The sequence below is a fragment of the Phyllostomus discolor genome, chromosome 5 (genome assembly GCF_004126475.2).
Source record: "Phyllostomus discolor isolate MPI-MPIP mPhyDis1 chromosome 5, mPhyDis1.pri.v3, whole genome shotgun sequence".
Classification (NCBI taxonomy): domain Eukaryota; kingdom Metazoa; phylum Chordata; class Mammalia; order Chiroptera; family Phyllostomidae; genus Phyllostomus; species Phyllostomus discolor.
This window is the reverse complement of record NC_040907.2, coordinates 147,533,773-147,556,528: the sequence shown is the minus strand read 5'-3', so window position 1 is coordinate 147,556,528 and position 22,756 is coordinate 147,533,773. Positions and strand designations below refer to the sequence as shown.

General features: G+C 47.9%; 1 protein-coding gene across 1 annotated transcript; it reads right to left on the bottom strand.

Annotated features, from left to right (window-relative positions):
- Window positions 1-643: 643 nt before the first annotated feature.
- FFAR4 (free fatty acid receptor 4) lies at window positions 644-19,554 on the bottom strand. Its single transcript, XM_028513336.2, has 3 exons — window positions 18,759-19,554; window positions 8,961-9,089; window positions 644-1,311 (listed from the first exon to the last, which is right to left on the bottom strand). The coding sequence occupies exons 1-3, from the start codon at window positions 19,323-19,325 to the stop codon at window positions 922-924; spliced, it is 1,086 nt and encodes a 361-aa protein (XP_028369137.1). The 5' UTR covers window positions 19,326-19,554; the 3' UTR covers window positions 644-921.
- Window positions 19,555-22,756: the final 3,202 nt, after the last annotated feature.

The following is a 22,756-nucleotide window of genomic DNA, read 5'->3' as shown; positions in this document are numbered from 1 at the left end:
GCTCTGGTTCCTTCACTCTCTTCTCTCCGAAGGATATTTCATAAGGAGCATCTGAGGAGCCTCAGCACTGTATGTATCTTCAGGCTCACACTCCATGTTCCTGCATCTAATTCCCAACCCTCCATCTGGACCTCACTGAGAGTTCAAGTTTACACAAGCTTCTAATAACACTCTTGGCTCTCCCACCCCCAGTCTTCCCCTGTTCCTGTCGCCTGCTGCACCATCCAGCCAGTGTCAGGCTGGAAATCTAGAGTCGCCCTGGAATCCTCTGTTTTCCTCCCATTCTACAGCCTGCCCATCAATGAACTGTGTTTGCCCCGCCCTCCCAAAGTGCATCGCAAGGTCATTTCTCACAGCCTCCCAAATATTGGGGTCCTCCTACGTTCTCTGATTTCATGACACTGCTTCTCCTGAAACGGTCCATGCCATTTCTTATAAATGGAAAAAAAAGTCACCTTTAATTGTCTTTGGGAAGTTCCTCAAGCGTTGTTGACAGTAATGAGTGATCCGGATGCCTTGCAAGTCCAGGGTAGGACCTCCAGTGGCCGTGACCCTGGAGGAATCCGAGTCCTGGGCCAGTTCCAAGACTCACTGCAGAAACCAGCACAGTGTGGCTTTATATGTAGGTAGGAGATGTAATGGCTGAACAGTTATAAATAAAATTTATTAAATTCAATCATAATACAAACACACAGAAAAAGTTCATACTTAAAGAAACCCATAACAAATCCTTTGATAAAGGATAAAATTCTTACACAGAATGATCACCCCTTAATTTACTGGTGCCGTAAATGTGTTTGCATAGGTTACATTTCCTGAAAGCAGGGTGCACTGGTGTGCTGGTCCCGGAAATCAACTCCCTTTGAAAACACACCGTGGCTCGCCAGAGGGTGACCGGCTCGGCCTCTAGAGGAAAACTAATTAGTTGTAAATAATGGACAGGTCATTTCTTCTGAGAGAGGTGTCTGTAAACATTGCTCCCTTCTCTGGGAAGAAGTAGCGGCGAAACATCTTCCTCCACTCGTTCCTAAACAGGGACATGTTGTAGAGGATGGGGTTCAGGGCTGAGTTGGCGAACGTGAAGGCCACCACCCAGAAGAAGAGGGACGGCCAGATGACCAGGTCTTGCTTGAAGTTCTGGATCAGGATGAGGAGGATGGTGATGATGATGGGGCTCCACATGATGAAGAAGGAGATCATGAGCAGGAAGAGGGTGCGGAAGAGCCGGAAGTCCTGCTGGGACACGCGGATCTGGTGGCTCTCCGAGTAAGCCAGGTTCATGGTCAGCCTTCTCCTGGACGCCTTGGTGATCTGCAGGAACACAGAACAGCCGGGGCCGCCGTTTACTGTGTGGGGTCTGGCTCTCCCGAGCTGGAATCAGCTGCCTCTCCTGCTCTGGGGCCCTTTTGTGCACAGAGAGCTCCCTTCTTAGAGGTCTGTCCACCCCTTGGGTGCACTGAAGAGATGGGGCACTGACGGCCCCCTGAGAAATAAGGCCGAAAATCATCCACCTTATAAATACAGTTGAGGAGGGGAAGTGGGTGGACGGTGTAGAAGAGGCATAGGAGAACAGAAGCACTGGTCTGAATGTGTCCTCCCCCCAAATTCACATGTTAAAACCCAAACCCCACGGTGATGGAATGAGGAGGTGGGGCCTTTGGGAGGTGATGAGGTTATAGGGAGGAAGCCCTCCTGAGTGGGATTAGTGTCCCTCAGAAAGAGGTGAAGGGATTCCAAACTACAACTTGGCAGCTACAGAATAGCCATGGGAAGCAGTCAGTAATACTGTGATAACTATGCCCAGTTATAGTTAGTAACTATGAGGTGGGTTCCAGACTCATGAGGGGGAACCCTTCGTAAGTTATGTAAATGTCTAACGACTATGCTGTACATCTGAAAAACTAATATAATATTGGATATCAACTGTAATTAGAACACATTATTTTAAATTAAAAAAGAGGCCTGAAAGAGCTCCGTGAGCACTTCTGCCATGTGAAGATGCAGTGAGAGGTCAGCAGTCTGCAGCCTGGAGGAGGGCTCTCACCAGAACCCCACTGCACTGGTGCCCCGGCCTTGGACCTCCAGCGTCCACCACTGTGAGAAATGCATTTCTATTGTTTGTAAGTCATGCAGTCTGTGGTATTCCGCTATGCAGTCCAAAGAGACTGAGACACACATCTTCCCTGTTGTCTCTTTTGTTTTAAGTTAAGTATTGATTGTATAAAAACAAACTGTGTTGACGATACAAACTTAAACAATATGATACCGCCCTGTCTGGTATGGCTCAGTGGATCGAGTGCTGATGTGCAAACTGAAAGGCTGCAGGCTCGATTCCCAGTCAGGGCACATGCCTGGGTTGTGGGCCTGGTCTCCAGTAGGGAGCATGTGGGAGGCAGCTGATCAATGTGTCTCTCAGCTGCTGATGTCTCTCTCCCTCTCCTTCTCCCTCCCTTCCCCTCTCTCTAAAAATAAATAAATAAAATCTTTAAAAAACAAAAACAAAAATGCGTTTGGGGGGGACCTGGTACAGGTGAGGAAATAGGCCCCTGAGAGAGAGAGCTTAGCCAAACTACTTTGAAAATAGGAGCTTTGGAAGTGTTCACTTCAGAGAGCAATCCCTGCCCCCAGAAGCTAAGTCTGGAGGAGAGAAGGTGGGACTGGAAGATGGGGCTGCCATTTAAGTGTGATTCCCAGGTGCAGATTGGTGGCCCAGATGGGTGGGCCCTACCTCCCTGGTGACTGGAGAGCATCCAGTGCTCGGAGGAGCTGCCCTGGGGATACACACAGCATCCTGACTTTATGCCTACTCCTAATTGTCCTATAAGCACAGCTTCAGCGATACCCAGAGTTTTGAGGGATGGGAGGGGAAGGCATTTGAGATGGTGAAGAGGGGACGAACTGCTAGCCCAGGATGTGATGGGGCACTGTATGTGTTAGCTTGACATGCTTTGTTCCAGTCCGTGACCTCTGTCCCCAGGGAAGAGATTGAATTCAGACTGCCTTGGCCACATTCATGGTCCTTGCTAACTCCCATTTGCTTAGTCTGGCCCCGAGTCCTTCTGCTCTAGCCACACAGTGGGTGCTTACCTGTCTGGGGACTTTGATGGCCACAGATCTCATTAGCTGGCCTTCCTAGGCCCATTCCCCTAAGATTCTCGAATCTCAAGAGGGGAAGTAATTTGAAAGCAATTAGCAGAATTCACAGTTCGGTAAAATTTAACTCCAAGATGACAATGTCTTAAAATAATCCCATTGACTACTTCTAACTAGCTAATTAAAGGATAGCTGTTTAATTATTTTACAATTAAATGCTTTGGTTTGCTTGCTTCTGTGCAATAGTTTAGGTCCACCCCTTGGTGATGGAGAGAGCAGGGCAACAGATGCTGAGTGAACAGAGTGCTTTCTCCCCCTCTCCCACCAACACCAAGTAGGAATGAGGACCACGGAGCCTTAGGGAGGGCCAGGCACTGTGCTATGCACTTCTTTTTGTAAATTGTCACATTTCATCTTTACAGCTACTCTTTTAGATTGATGCTATTATTTAACTCACTTCAGAGACAGGGATGTTAAATCTCAGGCAATCTGAGTCACTTGTTGAAGGTTACTCCACTGAGAACACTCAGTCAAAGCCAACTTAGCTGAGATAAAGATGAGCCATGTCATCAAAGTCTCCAAAGGGGCTGCCATCCTCTCCAGCCCTCCCCACCACTGCCTGTTCTGCAGCGTGGGAGCGCCCAGGAGACTTGACCCACCATCTCAGAATCACGTGCCTGAGATAACATTGGCATATCCAAGTCTGGAAGACTCTGTGTAGGACCAGTTAGAATGGGTGCTATGGCTGCCTGTGGACCAGCTGTGTTGACTAACGACCCCCTGCCCTGGTGCTGACCAATCAGCAAACACCATGACCCTGAGAGAGCACAACTGGAAAGCAGCTGATGAACAGTCTGTTGAGATCCTCCCATGGGACCTCTCCTCAGAGTCCCATGTGCAAGAGAGAAATAAAACCCCTCAGGACAAAGGACCCAGTGTACACGCTCCCTCCTGGGAGCACGCCCATGCCTTTCCCTTCCCCTTCCTCTTCCCCCACAGGTGTGTCTCCTAAACTCTAAGGGACCCCACAAGACTTGCAAGCAGCAGATCAGTGGGCAGCAACAGCTCATCTTGGGCTAACCCCCTGAATCTGTCTCCAAGGTCCCCTTTCTCTGACTTAACGGTGAGCCAAGCAGCCCAGCCTGGGCTCTCCTGTTGCTTCTTCTATGCTAAGCCCTTCCTTGTTTCACTGTCCCGAGTGGCTTTTGCTGTGGCCAATAAATTCTTGCTTTGCTGCACTTTGTCTCTTGACTGAAATCTTTCCTTCAGGAAGACAAGAACCGAGGTCTCATCTCGTCGGTAACACTTAGGCCCAGCTTCAGACACTCGGACGCTGTGGGCCTGAGCGGGGCCCAGGAAGCCACACTTCATAAACTCCCCAGGTGATTCTTGCTCACTGAAGTATGAGAACTACTGGTCTAGGACAAGACTTGAAGTTTCCCCCAGGCCTTTGAGGAGAGCCAGCTTTTAAACTGAGACTCACTGCCTTCATCTGAAGGCTGTGGGGGAACCTTCTCTCCCCCTCACACCCTTTGCCACTCATGCCACCAGACCATGGATGCTGGCAGGTGGGTGCAGGCAGCGGTCGCTCCCCTCTGACACAGCTCAGGTCCCTGGGCATTGGGTCTCCTTGAGGGCTGCTGGGTCAATCAGCAACCTCCTATTAGAATTACCAGACAATAGTTTCTGTCTTTCCAGAGGACCCACCTCCCTTTCCATCATCAGCAAATTGGCCTCAAAGCTGGGGAAATGAGGGTCAGGCATGGAGAAAGGGCTACGTGTTCATGGCCTAGACCCTCACTTTTCACTGAAACAGTTTGTTTCTTAGTTAAGCTCTGAGATAGAAAAGTGTTTTTCAACTTTAAGCCATAACTCACTCCATTTAATAAATATGTATGAGGGCCTACTATGTGCTAAGAATTCTTATAGGTGCTAGATCCTTGCCCCGCCCACCCTGCACTTCCGTTCTAGTGTATAGTGGGAAATGGGGAGGAGGAACAAGAATCATACTATCACAAAGGGTGGAAGCATCTCATTTCACCCTGGCAATGGTTGCTGGGTGACAACGTAAACCAAGCCCCAACAGCTAGCTTTGCAGCCTCATCTAAGGTACTTGGGAGTGACTAGGAGACTATTGCCCCGGGAAACTGTTGATTGGAAAAAGCCACTAAAGCTGTGTGGCATGGCTGAGTCATGAAGGAGGGGAGAACAGGGAAGGCAGAGGGGTGGATAAGGCCACTCCCCTGAGCACTGGAAGCCGCCCTGGAAGGGGAGAGCCCAGGTGACATCTGCTCTCAATCTCTGACCAGGGCAGAACCAGTAACTAGTTGGAGACTTTAAAGCAGTTTCCCAAAGGAGATTCATGGAGCACCAGCCCAGAGAGATGCTCTGTGGGGAACAGAGAGTCCTGTTGTCAGATTTAGCATTGCTGCCTACTCTTCTCCCTTTCCAGGGAGATTCTGGAAGTACGTTAACATAATAAAGGCTCTGAGATGTCCTGCAGCAAAGAAATCCACTTAACTTTGATCCACCTAACATTTCCCAAACTCGTTTGATCACGGAACCCTTTCTAATATCTAACAAACCCTGGAGCTCTAAAGAGGGCTTTAGCAGGGACTCTGATGTACCGGAATAAAAGATCAGGGTGACTTGTAAGAGGCACTTCTTGGGCCTCGATATGGAACCTGAGTTAGAGGCAGTGATGACAGGTGAAAGGCAGGGCTGGTGGGAAAGGGGTAGGGGGTGCAGCTTTGTGTCCCAAGGCTTCAAATTATTTGCTAATTGTATCTCTGTGAGCATGGCTAATTAACATCGGTATGCTTATGCTCTTGACAGGAAAACTCAGCAGAAAAGCTGATTCAGTGTCTCTGAGTGTGAATATCTTCAGAGGGAGAGAGATGCACACCTGCCCAGACCCTTCATCCACCTGGCAGCAACTTACTCGCTTCTAAGTTACTGGCCTGGCTAAGCCACAGGTACAAAGCGAGGACAAATGTTAGAGTTCTGCTGGGAGCTGGACAGCAGTTTTCTAGTGAGTGGGAAGCAATTTTTTAAAAGTGTTATGTTTACATTAACATTGTGATTTTCAAACATTATCATGTGTGTACTCTCATTTTGTTGTGTTAAACAATCCACTGGGGCCCATTAGCTCCAGAGAAAACGGAGGCTTATCTTAGTTAAGTGACTTGCCTAAGGTCATGCATAATAAAGCTTGGACTACAATCCAGGTCTTAGGACTCTTCATCCAGTGATTTTCCCACTGCCCAACAGGAGAAGGTACTGCTGCTGACCCTTTAGGTGTGTCACTCATCCAATGAGTGTTTATTGGGCGCTTATAATACATAAGCCAGGCCCCTGTTCTGGGCATGGGGATGTAACAGTAAATGAAGTCTCTGCCCTCCTGGAGCTTGCTCTCTGATGGGAAAGACAGATGATATACAAATAAATACACATAAGTGGAATATGACAGGGGTCATAAGTGCTTTGAAAAGAAGCAAGTAAGGAGAACTAGAGAATGAAGGGGATTCTCTCTGGGAACAGCCTTTTGAATAGAGACCTAAATAAAGGGGGAGAATGGCCCATGCAGGAATTGGGGGAAGGGATCCAGGAGATGAAAAGCCATGTGCAAAGCCCTGAGGCCGCAGTGTGTTGGCCGACATGAGGGATGGCCCAAAGCCAACATGGACACGAGAGAGGGGAGAGGATGAGAGGAGAGGAGCAGGCAGGGGCCAGATCACATGGAGACTTAAGGAGGTGTCCTCTTATCCAGTTCATCACTTTCCAGATACTTTGCATATAAACCCATGGCCAGCCCTTGGTTCTTCCTATCACAGACCCCAGAATGGCTCCTGGTTGAAACAGAATATCTATCATAACTCACAGTTGTGAAATGGTGCCCTGAGGAATGGGTCAAAGATATCATTTAGATCCCATCACTTTCGTTACACCAGCTAATTAACATTGGTATGCTTATGCTGGACCACTCCCAGCTCATCAGAGCTCTCAAGGTCTCCCAGAATGTTTCCAGGTGGGCCTGGCCTGAGAAAAAGATGAAGGATGAAGGGGTGGGTGGGAAACCTTTTCATGGAGTAAGTAAGTCCTGCCTCAGCAGGCAGCTGAGAAGCAGGAGGCATGAGTGAAAGGAGAAGACCAGAGCCCTCTTGGCTTCTAAGGAACTCTGGGGCCAGACTGTCTTATACTGGGTTTAAGTGTTGATACAGCCACTTATGAGCTGTGTCATGTTGCACAAGTTACTTAACCTCTTCGTGTCTTGGTTTCTTCATTTGTCATTCTTAGAAGGATTAAATGAGTTAGTCCCTGACACAGTGTAAACATTACACAAATATTTGTTAAATAATTTTAAAAATAACTTTTAATTATTTTGACACTTCTACATTTCTCTTCCTTTCCCCCTCACTTCTGTTTGTTTAACATAATGATAACAGCTAATGCTTACACAGAATAGCACTTCTATGTGCTTGCACTTACCAGGCCCTATGGCAGACTCTTGACCTAGACCTTAACTCTAGGCCTGAATTGGCCTCAGATCCTTGAAAAGCCTAAGAGTGGGGATGGGGGGCCACTTAAAGGAGGGTCAGATGTCAACTGGTGGGGGAGAGTCTAGGGAATAATGGCACGTGGAAGCCATCTCCCACATTACCCAGGGATTAGTGACTTAGGTGGAGGTTGGCCTGGCTTTGGGTTTTGTGCATCTAAGAAAGTGACAGATCCTCAGCTATAAAGAAAGGGCCATAAAAGTGGCCAGACAGCAAGCAGAACTTACAAGTCCCCACTGAAATGTAACTTGTTTGTCAGATGACCCATAGTGTGCTATAAAACCAAGATTCAACAACTGTAAACCTCTGAGAGGACTCAAGGGCTTTGCATTAGTCGTTCTCAAACAAGCACGAACACACATACGCACTGTTTGCCTGGGCCAGCACATACATGTAAACGGGCTGCCTTCCGAGGTAGGAAATAGGTAGGCAGGTCTTTTTTATGTCCCTGTACACGCTTGCTCCAAAGGTGGAGACCATGTCCTGTTTCAGCCTGATTTTGAAAGGCTCATTTCCAGGGGCGGGGCCCGGCGGGAGGGCAGCAGCTGGAAGGTGACTAGTGGGAGCTTCAGGTACAGTTCTGTTTCTCATTCTGTTTCTGGGAACTGCTTTGGGAGCGTGGTCAGTTTGCAAGCTGTGCATGGATGCTGGGTGTGCTTTTCTGTATGTATATTATGCGTCAATAAAAAGTTTTAAAAGTGTGTATTCTCTGTCACTATATCGCTGTGTGTGCTAGGGAAACTGTGGGCACAATTCAAAAGCCCATAACATCAATTATGTCACAGCTGTATGACAGAGACCATGAAGCCATTAAAAATAATGAGGTGGAGATAAAGGGACTGGGATGGGAAGACCTGATGATACGGTGTCACGTGCAAAAAGGAAGTTAGGAAACAGCATTATCTCAGATCTGAAACAAATTGTGTTGAACAATGACAGATAGTTGGTTTTTGATCATTTTATATGGTTTATCATACATATATAACATAAAAGTATGTGCATATATAAATTTATTAGAAAAATACCTTAGAAAACATACAATGAATTGTAACAATGGGGGTAGAGTTGCTCTTTAGTTTCTGTGTTATGCATTTCTATATTTCTTTAATTTTTGTAATAAGCTTATATTTAGTGATTAGTGAAAAATAAGAACAATCATAAAGTTATAATGTTTTTTGCAGGGGGTAGATCTGGCCAGTACACCAGGGCTGGGGTAGATGCTAAGGTAACTTCTGACCAGACACGCTAAGATTGCACCTGAAATACCCCAAGCCATAGTGAACTTCAGCTGCGGTCTGGAAGCAAACGTACCTGTAAAATTTTGGAGTAACTGATCACAATGAGCAGTCCTGGCACCAAGAAGTTCAAAGTAACAAATGACACATCCCAAGAGATTTCTCCGGCGATGCTGGGCCAAATCAGTGTGCAAATCGAAATTTCCTAGTCACAGAAAGGAAGAGAAGATCATTTAAATGCTGGCTTCTTATTTGGCCTTTAGCTCAGTCCCAGTTGGGGGTCACCTGGCACTATGACACTGTTGTGTTAGGTACACTACCACACACTGCATGACAAGAAATCCCAGAACCCTTTCCACTGCCCACACAACCCCACTTACAAATCATTTGCCTCTGACCTCAGAATGACCATAATTATTATTCCCATTCTCTAAGGAGTCAGTTCCCAGGCATGACCCCAGGCTCAGTGCTCTTTCCACCTCTCTGGACTGAGCTGTAAGGGACCTCTGAGCTTTCTCCTCCACGCTCTTCATTTTACAGGTGAAAAACTGAGCCCTGAAAGGTTCTGTACATTGGAAGTGAGGAAGTACAACACACAGCACATAAAAATGGGGACACCGTCTCAGTGCGGTCGCACTGTATATGCTCAAGGTGACAGGGTCCAGGTTAAGACATTATTGTGTGTATCTGGGGTATGTTCAAACATCGACAAAGTGTCAGGCTGCATCAGAGAAGGGCAGGGCTTACTCCGAGACAACACTGGTGCCCAGACTCAGGAGCTCTGCCCTTGTGTGCCTCTGCCCCAGAGGAGCACACTGAACTCCAGAGCAAGATGCAACCACACTCCATCAGTCCAAGAAGTCAAACCACTGGAACGTGGCAGGAGGTTTGTGGCCTTGCTTCTACCACTATGTTGTGCTGAATTCAAATATCTGGCACTAACACAAACCCCCAAATGGTGGGGGCCTTACTGAGTAGTTATTAAGAGATGCTGCAACAATTTCTGCTGATGAATAGATAGGGCAACGAAGAGTTCCATCTATCTATTTATCCCTCCTCCCAAACACAAATATCCTGTGCCTGCTTGACTAGAGGAACAAAACTGTTCAGAAAACAAGTTGCCCTTCCAGACATGTAGAATAGACCTGTACGAACACATTTGTGTAAAAAGACCACATTATTGATTTTTGGTGAACAAGGCACTTTAACCAATGTCCGGAAGAAATATTATCATCCACAGCCTCATTCATTCATTCATGCAACATTTATTGAATGCTATACTAGGCAAAGGCAAAGACTTTTTATCATCTCCCAATATGTGTCATCATTAGGTGGTCAAACTCAAAATACAAATAGTCCCTTCTTCTCTTGTTTAGCATTAACAAAGCACTTAGTCTGTGCAGGCAACACTTTATATACATCATCTTACTGAATGTTCACAGCAATCTTATTGAAATGCATTGTTACTATTTCACCCATCACACAGAGGGAAACCAAGGCTTAGAAACATCCCCCTACAATAATAGTCTGGAAGATTAATGATGTCGTCCTTTTTAATCATACAATATTGTCCCTAAAAAGCTAAGACCTACCAAGAAAACTCTAAGGCAAGCAGAAAAGAATGATTTAATTATATCTGTACCTTGAAGGGGGGTGGTGTGTGCTGAGAATGTTGCTTCCTTTACCTATTTGGTTTGAATGGCTCACAAACACACTGGGTATTCCAAAAACTTCTTCCTCCATCCTATCCCCACTGTCCGCCTGATGGGAGAAAGTTTATTAGGTCTTTCTACCTTCCGATGACTGGAAAGAAACTTGTGCCTCTCAGTCTTCTGAATATTGGCAGCAGGTGGCCACGGCTATTCAGATAATCCACGCAGCCTTTGCCACCTGCCCACCACAGGCCCCTCGTTCTACTACACCGGAGGGCAACACGGCCCGACAGATATGCTGAAGCAGTCATTAGAAGAAACAGGCTAGAGCCCTGAATGACTTGATTTCCAATTCCTATACTTGTACAGGGAGGGCAGAAAAGCAGATGACCCCAGAACCATTTCCTAAAACCTCCAACAAGCTCCAACTCTTTCCAAAAACCTTCTCCAGAACATCTGCCAAAGTGTCTCCAAGTTTAACAAGATTTTGTAGAAGAATGTGTAAAGACAGAGCAAGGTCTTTTCCCTGTATAGAGCAAAAAAAAAAAAAATCCCTAAACAATATGCCTGTAGTAGTCCAATGTTGTTGAAAGAACTGTGTAGGTGTGAATGAACACCTGTGTGCACAGCTGTCTACCTGTACACACCTGCACACACAGAGAGAAAAAAGACTGGAGGGATGCACTCTAGAAAATGAACAGTGTCTGTCTCTAGGGGAGACTCTTAAATTTTTTTAAAAAATCCTTTCGGTTTATCTGAGGTATCCAAATTTTCTATAATCTGTCTGTATTACTTTTTTTAAGTTTAAGATATTATTTATTTATTTTTAGAGAGGGAAGGGAGGGAGATAGAGAGAGAGAGAGACATGAATGTGCGGTTGCTGGGGGTCATGGCCTGCAACCCAGGCATGTACTGTGACTAGGAATCAAACCTGCGACACTTTGGTTTGCAGCCCGAGCTCAATCCACTGAGCTACACCAGCCAGGGCCTGTATTACTTTTATAAGAGCGAAAAATGGCAATAAAAGTTAATTTTTAAGAGAAATGGTGAGCAAACATGAAACACAGAAGACCATGATAGTGTGGCAAAACTAACCTATTTTTTTTTCAGTAAAGACAATGAACCTGTCCCAGGAAGCCTCCTAAATGCCATGCATCTGATGAAGATGCTCTTCTCCCTTTGATTTGTGGCACCCATTCCAGGCACAGAGTGTGATAAGGACTCCGGCACACAGCACCGCTGTACGTGAACTAAGAGACAGTGTGGCCGGCCCATGTGGACTACATGACTAATTTATATGCTCTTTAGAAAAATTTATATGGCATCTTTGGTTAAATGCAGTGTTTATTCTCATTTAAAAAAGAAGCACCAGGCCCACAGTCAGAGGTGCAACACCAAGGAAACTTGGTGTTACAATTTTGTTTCTGTGGGAAAATCTATTAGACTTAAGTTGTTTTGATTCTAGGTTTCTCTTCCAGGCTCTGACTTATAGGAGTTCGGCAGTGAGGCAAATCATCAAGGTGCAGACATAGGTGTTAAAATATTCTCTGTACATTTGAAACGTTTCCTGATTTTAAAAAGGAAATTTGGAAACCCCAAGTGCTAGGTTTGCTTTGCTACGGAGCCACACAGGTAAAGCTGGCTGAGTCAACAACAGTGTCCTTTAATTTGTTTGTTCAGCCAGTTGTTGTCACAAGCCACAGTGAGGCCACAGTGAGCCTGGGCTTGGTCTCTGCCCTCAAGGGGGCACAGTGAGAGGCTCTAGGAAACCTCAGCGCAGGGCAGCCAGCTGGAAGCACCCAGACATCAACAGGTGGCCCGGAGAGTGGAGCCACCAGCAAGGCTGTGTCCTGGAGAGCGGTGTCAGCTGTGCCCGAGAGGATGGGGCTTCAGCCAGAAGGACTGAGAGGCAGGAGCTTGGTGTCAGGACCAGAAGGGATGCTGCAGGAGGCCATGCACAACATGATTGAGTGTAGTTAAGAGTGACTCGTATGCTCTTCAGTCCAACCTCCACCCCTCCCTGGCATGCTCATGCATTTCCGTGGCTGCTTTTTCAGATGATGCTGAAACCCACTCTTTTAGCCCAGTCTTCTCCTGAAGCCCAGACTCAGCCCACTGCCCTGAGGACATCTCTGCAGGATGACTCACAGGCTTGTCGAGCCTCCAGTGTCCCACCGCCACAGGGCCCCACCACCAGCAGTCACTGACTCAGGGCTTGGAGCTGCCATTCCCCAAGCTGCCGGAAACCTGAGCACTAGCCTTCTGCCTTCTTTCTTCTCCCTCCCCACTCAGAGGGGACCTCTAAGTTCTGCCTAATAGCTATCTGACACACCGTGTATCTCATTCTCACCGGGTGTACCTGGCCCTTCTCCAGCTGGCCCCTGCCGGCATTCCTAGCACACCCTCCCACTGACCGTGGGCTATTTCCTTTGCCTGTAACGTCCCTTCAGTCCCCCACATCCTTGTCTGGCTAGTTGCCTCTCCTCCTCACACTCTGCTCAATACGTTCTTTTCTAAGAAGACTCCCCTGTGGGTAGGGACATGGATCTACCGGCACCACTAGAATGCTGCCCTCTCCCCACGCTGGTTGACTTACACGCAAGTGCCACCTGATTCCAGCTGTTTCCTGTCCTGGGGATCCCTTTGTAAATCATTCTTCCTGTCCCACCTCTTTAAACAAAAGAATGGAAGACTTCAAGTTCATTTTAAGAAACTCAGAATCCTACTTGGATATCTCCTTTCTTAGCAGCTTCCCAACGGAAAAGAAAGAAAGCGTCATTGCAAGAGATGGACTTACTTTTTTATATATTAAATGCATCCTCTAATGTTAACAAAGGCAAGCAAACTGTGTGTGTCTCCTTGGCCAGCCCACACTCAGCAGAAATGATGGCACCATCGGCCTGGTAGTAAATCAGGGCAGGGTTGGGCAACGGGACCAAGGGCTCCTAAGGAAATGTGAACTCAAGAAAATGACACTAAGAGGAACATACTGAACTGGCTAAATTCCAGTTCCAACTTTTGCCTGCTCTGTGACATCAGGCATTTCTATCTCCAGGAAATAAACATAAGAACACCTACTCATGGGGCCGAGTTGCGCCAGGGTCTGCAACCATCTGTGTGCTCAATAAATGCACCTCCTCGAAGAGAAGGACAGTGACCCATGGTGAGCACAGGGGGAGAGGCGCTTAGTAAATGTTTGTAGAATAAGTGGGCAGCACATTCTGGCCAGGTGGACAGTCCTCCCCGCCTGTCAGTGAGGGCCACCGCCCCGCCAGGGCCACAGCACACACAGGCAGGAATCTCGCTGGAACAGGCTGAGCTGACCTGGCGGAGATGGCTAAGTTACCAGGATGTGTCCCCCTCTTAAAATGGCAGTCTATTATTTCACAGCAATAAGAAGAATTACACTGTTTGAAGAATGTTTAAAATATTTATAACCAAAGATAAGGAAACTAATAATAGCTGGCAATTCTTGGGCGCTTAACTGTGTCTGTGCCAGAGGTTGGACCATTTGCTGAACGTTAGTCCCCATGATAATCCTATAAAGTTAATATCTGTCATCGTGCCCATTCTGCAAATGAGGGCAGAGGTGTAGAGAGGCCGGGCCACTTGCCTCAGTCACACGGCTCCTAAATGGCAGAGACAGGATTCAAGCGTCATTGCAAGAGATGGACTTACTTTTTTATATATTAAATGCATCCTCTAATGTTAACAAAGGCAAGCAAACTGTGTGTGTCTCCTTGGCCAGCCCACGCTGGTCTGAGCTTGGTCAAGCTCAGAATGCTTGAGTCCAAAGTCCACACATGTAATACCAAATTAAGTAGCATTTTCTGAAATATCTATTATTTCATCTCCCATTTGGGGAAGTTTTAGAGGTCATTCTAGACTGCTGGGCCTCCGCCACCCACGTGGACAAAGGTAATCATGTTCCTGACTTGGTGGGGTTGGGGAGTGGGGGTTCCGGGGAAGCAGAAAGCTCCCAGGCCAGCGCTTCTTGAAGGGAGAGAGCCAGCTTGTACTCAGGGTTAGTTAGTTCATTCTCTCTACCCGTGGTTTGGGTAGGAAAATGTCCCCCACCTAAAACCTCCACATTTTGTGTCCGAGTGGGAAGGGACAGGCCAGACCTACAACCAGGAAGTGGGGAGACAGGACTGAGGAAACAAACCTTTGCTAATTTTAATGTGAGACTCAGTTCTGTCTGGACCAGATCCTTTTTCCTTTTTTGTCTCTTTTTTTTAAATGGCCATGCTCCCCCCTTTCCCCTTATTTCTCATTTTTTAAACTTCCTTTTTTTAATCCTCACTTGAGAATTTTTGTAAAATACTGATTTTAGAGAAAGAGGAAGGGAGAGAGAAAAGAGAAACATCAATATGAGAGAGAAACACCTATCGGTTGCCTCCTGGCAGCACCCGGGCCAGGAGGATCAAACCTGTAACCTAGTTATGTACCCTGATGGGGAATCAAACCTGCAGCCTTTTGGTGTACAGGGTAATGCTCCAACTGACTGAGCCACCTGGCCAGGGTTCAACTTATTTCTTAAACCACAGAACCTGTTTGCTCACCTATAAAATGAGATGTTTCCTGCATGCTCAGGTCACAGCCTTTCAGGACCCAGGGTTTTCCCTGTTTGCCGGGTGACAGGTGTACGTGTGTGGGTGGGAAGGGGCATAGCACCAAGGGGGAAGGACAAAGAAGATGGAGAACTGGAAAGGACGGTCAAGTTTCCGTTACCAGCTCTGTCTCCCCGCCTCTACTAGTTTTCGGGAACTGGGCTCTGACAGTCAGCTCACGAGGCCCCCAGTGTTCTGAGGTGCTGCACGGACCCATTCTCTTGCTGTGGCTGTGTCCAAATCTCTCTCCTAAGGCTCTGAAGACCTAGGAGGTGTTTCTGCATTAAAACAAGGGGAGTCTGTGTGCCCTGCCCGAGGGGGACAGAGGAAAGGCCACCACAACACAGATCTCTGTGGAAGCAGTTGCAATATTACTCTGGTCATTTGGGAAGTGAGATGCAAAGGGCTTTGACCACGTACAGTTGTCCCAGCAGGGATACATGAAAGGTTCCCCATCTATGTGAAGACCTTCTTGCTCAAATAATCGCTGATATCCATATGGCCAAGCAGTTTTAGTCTGGGTGTTTGGTCTGGAGGTGACAAGACCCTCATTATTTTTTAGCACTATTTGACAGTTAAGCAGGAGTGTACCTAAAATAATTGCAAAGGGGAGAGGCACAAGATACACATCTGAAAACATGAGATACCCTTAAGATATATTCTATTTGATCCTTAATTCCCTGAGTACCTTTTTTTTCTATAAGAAAAAACCAGAGGGGAAAATCCTTCAAGCTCTGTGAGAAATACAGAAACAATGTAACTCAGTGAAAGAATAAGTTAAAAAAAAATCAAAAGACTAATGGCAGAACCCCAGGTCCAAGCAGATCCAATCGGTCTGGAGTGAGCCCTGGTCTTCCACCTCCTCGAGAGGCATCTATGTGACCCACCTTGATTCTCAGGTGTATCTGTGCAGAGGTCACTGTGTGATCTGCACACCAAGCTAGGGTCCTTGATCTCCCCATGCCAATGAATGGCACCTACCAACTCAGCTAATCCCAGTTTTCTGGCCTCCGCTTAAAAAAACATGTCATAGGCTTATGAAGGGGACCTAAAAAAAAAAAACAGAATTATCTTCTGGAGACCAGGCCCCTTGTAGTTCAGTTTTCCCCCACTAGATGAATGTTCTAGGAACCCATCTGTATCAGTGTACTAGCTGGTGGTATTGTGAGAAGCTGTGTTCAGCTTCAGTGAAAATTTTTTGAAGCCTTTTTCAAAGCATGTTTGTCCATTTCATGATGGGTGATTTACGAGCACACCTGCCCACACTGTGCTGAGTGTTCAGCAGTTTTTGACCAAAACAACATGATCTCCACATCCCACCCTCCCTACTTACCAATCTCGACCCTAGCAACTCTTTTTTTTTTGTTTACCCAGATAAAAAAAGTCCTTAAAGGGAAGTGTTTTTGCCAATATGGAAGAGGTGAAACAAAAAAATGGCAGAAGCACTAAAAGGCATCAAAATCAACAAGTTCAAAAACTGTTTTGAGCAGTACCCCTGGCTGGTGTGGCTCAGTGGATTGAGTGCTTGCTTGTAAACCATTAAGTCACCAGTTCGATTCCCGATCAGGGCACATGCCTGGGTTGCGGGCCAGTTTCCCATTTGGGGACCCGTGAGAGGCAACCCATTGATGTTCTCTACTTCTCATTCTTTTTACCTTCCACTCTCTAAAAATAAATTTAAAAAATCTACAAAAACCCAACAAAATCTGTTTTGAGCAATGGAAAAAAACATCTCAATAGGTATATTGCATCAAATAGAGAGTACTTTGAAAGTGACTGAAGTTTAAACATGTAAGGATAAATACATAATTTTTATCAATAAAATCTAGGATTTGGGGGCCCCCCATCGTACATATTCTTTGATCAAGTAGTACAGAAAGCCCGAGATAGTTTCCGCCTGTTTGTCACAAAAAAAAAAACACAAGCAAACAAAACCTAATAATGTATTCCACACAAGAAATAAACTATTAGGAAAAGAGACTCTTAGGATTGATTTGTGTTTTTAAAAAGAAGAAGAAGAAGAAAAGAAAAGAAAAGAAAAGAAAAGAAAAGAGAAAAGAAAAAGAAAAAAAATACCTCTCACACATGATGTTCCTCCACCCCCAACAAAAGACCCGTGTGACCCGTGTGTACCCCTTCTCGGCTTCCTCCCCTGTGAAGTGGTCGCCGGTAACCCCCACAGAAGCCCACCCCCATGTCCAGGCTCTGGAAGACACACCCAGGGAGGCGCCCCTGGTCAGATTGCATTCATCTCCCAAGCTCAGCCTGGAGTGAGGATTCACGCCTTCCCTAAGGTGCTCAGACCGAAGTCCTTTCCCTTCCTCTCCCCACAAGGCACAAAAGGACTAACACACCGGGGTTGACAGCCAGAACTGCTGGCCGCTGTCCTCCACCCAGGACCGCGCGCGCCCGGGGCCGATGTGCCGGAGTGAATCCGCGCTCGCAAACCCGGCCTTGGCGTAGGAGGCTGGTGACGCGAACAGACCCCCGCGGGTATTCTGCAGCGCGGAACTGGAGTGGACCCGAAACTATGTCATGAGCGGTCCGCAGAACCTTTTTTATTTTTGAATTTTTATTTATTGACGAGGGAGAGAGAGAGAGAGAGAGGGAGGGAGGGGGGGGGGGGGAGAGAGAGAGAGAGAGAGAGAGAGAGTTGTTGTTCCTCTCGTTTATGCATTCATTGGTTGATTCTTGATTCTTGAATTGCCCTGGCTGGAGGACGCTCCAACCAACTGACCTGTCTGGCCAGGGCCGCAGAAACTGTTTTAGATTGCGGACCGCACCCCCTCCCCGCCCCCCCCCCCCCCCCCCCCCCCCAACTCTCCCAGTGACAACTGAATAAATAAAGCTCCTCTGTTCGGCCTCTGGAGTCTGCGGGACGTGTCGGGCGCCCAAGCTATGCAGAAACTACTCATCATCCGAGGTTCCTAGGGTAACATCCTGCGGTGTAATCTAACCCCTCCACCTTGCAGTTGGAAAGGCCGAGGCTCCAGGAGGGGAGAGCACAAGTCCCCTAGAGGCAGCATTGAGTCCGGGGTCCCTACGTCTCTAATTTCCTTTCTCCGCGGCCCATTCACACGCGCCTGCCCGCGGTTCTCACAGCAGAACCGTTGCTTGCCCGGCTCGCACTGAGTCTGCTGAGCACGATCTCGGCTCCTCCTCGCACTAAGGGTGAGATACCCTGAGCAAGGTGTCCCCCTTCTCGGCTTCCTCCCCTGTGAAGTGGGTGTGGTTAGAGTACCGTGGCACCCGGCGAGAAAGCAGAATTTAATATAATGCGATTAGCCACTCCGATCCTCCGAGTTCCGTCTGGCTGGCTGTCAAGCCGCCCCCTCCCTCGTTATTTCATTAATTTTGCAATAAAGAGTCAGTGCAATTTACAGACTTTTGGGGGACTCCACTTACAGCGTTTCGGTGGGTGTTTCTGGGACCCACATCGCAGGGTTGCAGTGAAAGTTAAGAGATAAAACTTCACAGCGCTGCGCACAGTGTCTGACACAATGGTTGAGTGCAACACAGGACTTACTACTGTTGCCGTTCATCTTCGTCCCCCTCTACCATTTCTACGGATCCCCTCCTGCCAGCCCGCCCCGACCGCTGCCTGGCGCTCACCTGGTCGGAGCCCGGAAGCCGCTGCGGGACCACTTGGAAGAAGATGCAGAGGGGCAGCGCGGCCAGCGCCGAGTAGCCCCAGATGAGCGCGAGCAACGCGGCCCGCGCCCTACGCCCCGGGCCCCGCACGCCGCGCTGCAGGCGCACGATGCACACCAGGCGCTCCAAGCTAACGGCCGCGAGCGTGAGGATGGTGACGCTGCCGCTCAGGCTCATCACGTAGAAGAGCAGATGGCAGGCGACCGGGCCCAGCACCCAGGCCTCTGTCCAGCGCACTGCCAGCACCGGCGGGATGGCGCTGGTGAAGAGCAGGTCCGCGCAGAAAAGGTTGAGCACCAAGCAGACGGTGATGCCACGGCGCCGTCGGCGCGCCACCAGCACCAAGGCGCCTATGTTGCCCAGCACCGACACTGCAAAGACTAGCGCTAACACGACGGTCTCCACGGTGCTCAGCGCCAGCCGGTGGTCGCCCTTGACTTCGGAGAAGAAGGGGAAGCGGGTGCGGTTGGCCCGCTCTTGGCTGCGCAGGGGCCCAATGCCCGCCGCCAGCGTGCAATCAAGGGACATGCCCGGCGGCCGGCGGCCCGCAGCTGTCGGCGGCCGCGCTCATCTGGGAGGTGACAGAGCGCTAAGGCAGGGAAAGAGGCAGGGAGGCGGTTGCGACATCTCCCCTCTGACCCCCTCCCGCCAGAGGAGCGCCGGCGCTGGGCGTAGCGAGCAGAGCCCGGGGGCGCGGGAACGAGGAAGTGCCGGGCTACAGCTGCTGGAAACACCCCGGCTGGGCCGGGGGCGGTGGCCGAGGCAGACGCTGCACGCCTACGGGCAGGTTTGGAACCGCCCGAGGGGCCAAGAAATCCCACCCAGTGATTCCTCAGAATCCTGCTAAGGGGCCTCTCCAGCCTCTTTCATCCTCCAGAGGCACCCGGTGTGCTGAAACCTTTAATCCATTGATTTAACTAAAGTCGATTTAAGAGTGCCAGAGCTGGTCTTCGGGGGTCATTTTGGTCTGCGCTGTTCAGGTGTCACCAAATAAGTCCCACGGGTTTGGGGGTAAATCTCAAAGCACCTTTTTAGGGGGGAGGATGATGGGGGAGAATCTTTTTGTTTGATCATTTCTTGATAATGTGTGCCTTTGGGGGAATTGTTTCATCTCTCTGTGCCCCAGGTCTTTCTTGTAAATATACAAAATGGAAATAATAAGACATCTCATTGGGTAACTATGAGGATCGTATAAAGAAATTAACACAACACTTGACATACAGTAATTGCTCATGAAGTGTAATGAATGATTAGTTACTGTAACTAAAATACATGTACATTTTGCATTCTGAGCAATGATGTAAGATGCCTCCGTGTAAAAAGAGTGATGTTGAATAAACTTCACCCCTCAGAAAGATACTCCAAGGCTTTCAGGTGCACACACAGCTGGTGAATGTGCCCCGGGCACCCCAGTTTGACAAGCAATGGGCAATCAAACCCCTCAGAGATGGGGCAACTGAGGCACAGCAAGAAGTGACTTGCCCAAAGAGGCCCCTGGTTAATAATGAAAAGCATGTCCCCTCCCCCTGCCTCATGCATTTCCGCCACACCCATGTTGTCTAGTTTTCTGTTGTAGTGAATTAGGCTGTTAGAGATGTAAAGTGTGCTTGTGGCCCTGGCAGTGACAACTTCCTTGCTACCCAAGCTGTCAGCCCCTCTCCCTTTTGCCAGGCTGCCGGACCCCTCCCAGTGGCCCATTCTGTCTTGGCATTGTCTCTGTGTATTTATGAAGGGTCCAGTGTAGCAGTCTCAGTGCTTCCTAGGCCCAGGGGGTACATAGATGCGTCTGCTTATCGCTGTGTCGTGTGGGTCTGAATTGACAATGTGACCTCCGACCTGAGGGGCAGATTACATGTCGTTGGGATATGCTCAACTTGAACCTTGACTAAGTTCAAGTGGTAAAACAACCAGTTTGCTTCCTGACACAGTTGCAAAGGGGCAAGAGATTGAAATAAAGGGAGCTCAGAAGGGAAGATGGAATGGGGCATTGTCTGATTGGGGTCAGGGACAATAGCTTTGAGTCAGGGAAAGGAAAGCTGTGTGTATGTATGTGTGAGAGAAAGAGGGAGGGACAGTTTCATGACCCCAAGCTGATGTGCCATCGGGACAGAAAGGTTTCCTCAGAGTGGACAACCAGGGTGAGCTCTCTGGGCTAGAGGGACTCCTCCATTGCTACCCTCCAGGGTTCTCTTAGTGCCAAAATGGTGAGGGCAGAGGTTCCCAAGCTTTTCCCTTTCCATCACCTTCTTGGCACCCTTAGGCCAAAAACAACAACAACAACAACAACAACAACAACAACAACAAAACAAACTAATAGTTGCATTTGTTAAGCAGCTGGGTCCAAATAACTTAATGAGTATGTTCTAACAACTTGGTAGCCATCAGGGACAACCATGAAAATGAATTGAAAAATAAAACTTTTGTTTCATTCTTCAGGAACCACAGTGAGCTCCTAAAGGGGTGGTGCACCTGTTGAGCTCCACGAACCTGGGAATCAGATTGGGCACTGCCACCTGCAGTTCCTGCTCCCTGTTGATTTTCATGTGTGATTTTCATTGTGATTTTTACCTCAATAAACCCTGAAAGCCCAGCTTTTGTAAGTGGGTTTAATGTTGACCTAGCGCAAGCTGGTTCATGTGGAGCCCCATGGATACTGAGTACTGCTGTGTTTTCCTGGGCACCGAGGACACGTGGGCACAGAACACAAGCTTGGAAACATCTGCTGGGATACGAATCTTAGCTGCACGATTCACTGTGTGACCTTGGGCAAATTACTTTAGCCTCTAGTTCTTTAGTATTCCCAGATTTTTTTTAAAAAAGGTATAATAATAATACCAACCTCATAAGGTTTTTTGGGGGGGGGGATTAAGTGAAGTTCCGGCATGCAAAAGCATTCAGCACAATAGTCATCCAGTGTGCTGGGGGTCCGGCTCGGTGCTCAACCCTGTACAGACTTGTAGACCGACTACACAGACTTATTTGCAGAGACAGTCTCAGGTTATAAAATTATTATTAGAAGCCTCTTTCACTTTCAAATTGCCTTGGTTTGGAAAGTAAGTTGTATGGTCAGACTATCTTTCTGTTTATTTACTTATTCAGGGCTCCTACACATTGCAGGCACTGGGGTTCACATCTAGGCAGTCACATGCCAGGGCCCTGCTCTTAATCACCGGAGCAGTGCACGTGCACATGAACACACACACACAAATGCCACAAAGGTATTTTGTAATATCTGGAGGCATTTTTGGTTGTCACAACTGGGGAGCTGCTACTGGCATGCAGTGGGGAGGGGAGAGGCCAGGGCCTGCATAGGACAGCCCCCCAACAAAGAACTGTTCAGCTCAAAATGCCTAGAGGGCTGAGCTTGAGAAATCCTATTCTAGAGGCTATGACTTCCTGGGACCTCACCAGACTTTACCTCTTATTGCTGTTCTCTATTGTGAAGACCCACCAAGTGGCAAAAGCCAGAAATGTTATCATGTTCCTGATAGGGGTTGCACCAGAAACTCTCTGACCCCTTTCACCAGCCCACGGTGAGTCTCAGAGTGTGCTATGGCCCCAGGTGTGCACCAGCTGCCAAAGCCTCTTGGTCCATGGAGCGTGGTGCTGAGTCATCAGGGTGAACCGATCTCAGGTGTTCTTCTGAGACAACACGGCTGGAAACCACGGGCTGAGCCCTGGTGACAGTTGTATTTATTGCTCATGGTCATTAGTTACTATTATTATCATAATCTTCACTCTTAGATAAAATTGTAGAAATGGACACATGGACCCACCAAGTGTAAATATGGAGTCTCGTTTCTGAGCTAAAGGGAAGTCTGCATGGAGATGTAACTTCTGTGACTGTTTATATTATATTTTTAACCAAACAGGAAGAAGGGACTTTTTCTGTGTTTGGTTGTTTTACTTTTCCTCTGCAAAAATTTTGTAAATTTGTGTACAAATTCTTACTGGCCCAT